The sequence below is a fragment of the Penaeus japonicus genome, unplaced genomic scaffold (assembly GCF_977035675.1).
Source record: "Penaeus japonicus unplaced genomic scaffold, GWHDUDI00000001_assembly GWHDUDI00000037, whole genome shotgun sequence".
Classification (NCBI taxonomy): Eukaryota; Metazoa; Arthropoda; class Malacostraca; order Decapoda; family Penaeidae; genus Penaeus; species Penaeus japonicus.
Window position 1 is genome coordinate 26,184,163 of NW_028234439.1, and position 1,797 is coordinate 26,185,959.

At 36.1% G+C, this 1,797-nt stretch overlaps 1 protein-coding gene across 3 annotated transcripts; it reads left to right on the forward strand.

Annotated features, from left to right (window-relative positions):
- On the forward strand, positions 1-830 carry LOC122255570 (uncharacterized). 3 transcript variants are annotated; one of them, XM_086532007.1, is made up of 3 exons: positions 1-12; positions 115-195; positions 358-830. In XM_086532007.1, exons 1-3 carry the CDS (start codon positions 1-3, stop codon positions 754-756), a joined length of 492 nt encoding a protein of 163 aa, XP_086388133.1. In that variant the 3' UTR covers positions 757-830. The 3 variants fall into 3 exon arrangements, with proteins under 3 accessions (XP_086388133.1, XP_086388134.1, XP_086388132.1); XM_086532008.1 differs by having other exon boundaries at positions 115-189; XM_086532006.1 differs by lacking the exon at positions 1-12 and having other exon boundaries at positions 103-195; positions 370-830.
- Positions 831-1,797: the final 967 nt, after the last annotated feature.

Sequence of the window (1,797 nt, forward strand, 5' to 3'; positions counted from 1 at the left end):
ATGAACACTAAGGTGCGTGGTATTTTCGTTTAAGTGATTTGTAATGTATGGCAGTCATGTTACTATTCTCGACTGTATTGAGGCTTGTTTTACTAAAACATAATGTGGTTGCAGGTCCTCTTCTTGCTCGGTGTGGTGGCTGTGGCTGGTGCAGATAAGCTGCCAACCTACTCCTATAACGCCCCACAGGTGAGTGTTGGGCACAAGGAAACCACGATATACCTTGTTTGTATACTTCCAAAGGCTTCATTCCTTCGAAGAATTTCAGTGAATAATTGTCAATCATGTTATACAAATATCAGTATCAACGTAGCATTTATATTAGTTGTTATCTGAATGAGAATTTTTTTTTTTTAGGGATCTTTCGAGGACTCCGTAGAGTATGATGATGCCAAGTACGACTTCAACTGGGCTGTGAAGGACGAGTATTCCGGTAACGACTTCGGCCAGCAGGAGTCCCGCGATGGTGACAACACTGAGGGATCGTACTACGTGCAGCTCCCCGACGGCCGCCTGCAGAAGGTGACCTACTACGTGGATGGCGACAACGGCTACGTTGCCGACGTGACCTACGAGGGCGAGGCTCGCTATGACTCGGTGGAGTCTCGCGAATACGCCGCCCCCAGACCCGTGTACTCCGCCCCCAGACCCGTGTACTCCGCCCCCGAGTCGGAAGAGTCTGTTGAGACTCCCGTGTACAGCCCACCACGACCCCAGTATGCCGCACCCAGGCGTTCCTACGGATTCCCTCAGTAAGAATGGATTGATGAAGACCGCTGATCAAAATGTATCTATTTATTTATAGACATTTATTACATTAAAAGCGCAACCGACTATATGCATTTCTGTCTTACCAACAACCTATATTTCATCTCAAAGAATCGAAAAGAAATAATGTCTCTCTTAAATTTCATAGAATAGGTGATTTTTTTTCTTGAACAATATTTGAGTTTATCTGAAACAAATCCAGAAATCCAATGTTTTTTTTTTTTTTTTTTTTTTTTTTTTACTGTAGACACCCAATCACGCACGCATATACGTATGTACAAATAAATATTCCCATTGTATATATCTGAACACTGAAAATGATCATCAATGAATAAATTAGTCACATATAGTACGTGTATTTTTCTAATATAAATGTGATATATGTCTTTATGTGTAATTAAAAGGAAAAAATAGACATTTCAAGTGATCTGAAATAGAAAGAGATAGAGATGTGGAAAGATAGATTGTTTGTTTTGGTTTTTTTTTTTTGGGGGTTTTTCTTTATTGTAGTGTATTGTTTGTTTTTGTTTGTTTGTGTTTTTTTTTTTTTTTTTTTTTTGTTTGGTTTTTTTTTTTTTTTTTTTGATTTTTTGAGTGATTTTTGTTTTTTTTTTTTTAACTTAGAGAAGAGAAAGGAGAAAAGAAAGAAAGAAAATGAGAGAGAGAGAGGGACAGAAAGAGAAAGAGTGAAAGAGAGAGATAGAGATAGAGAAGGGAGTAAGAAAAAGAAAGAGAGAGAAGGGAGTAAGAAAAAGAAAGAGAGAAAAGAAAGAGAGAAAAGAAGGGGGAGGGATAAGCAAAATTTGGAGGTAGAATGAAACATGATAGGAGAGACTGATAATATGATTTTTTTTTAGTATAAAATTGATGTAGTTGTATATTCTGCTATATACTATATATATACTATATCTGAGATATATATATATATATATATATATATAAATATATATATATATATATCTCTTAATATATATTGTTTTTTTTTTTTTGTTTTGTTTTGTTTTGTTTTGAGTGTGTTCTGTTGGTGTG

Bases quoted from the DNA above. Each gene is read 5' to 3' on its own strand.
- LOC122255570 (XM_086532007.1), top strand. The intron at 196-357 runs GTTGGGCACAAG...TTTTTTTTTTAG, and splicing joins ATAACGCCCCACAGGTGAGT to GGATCTTTCGAGGACTCCGT.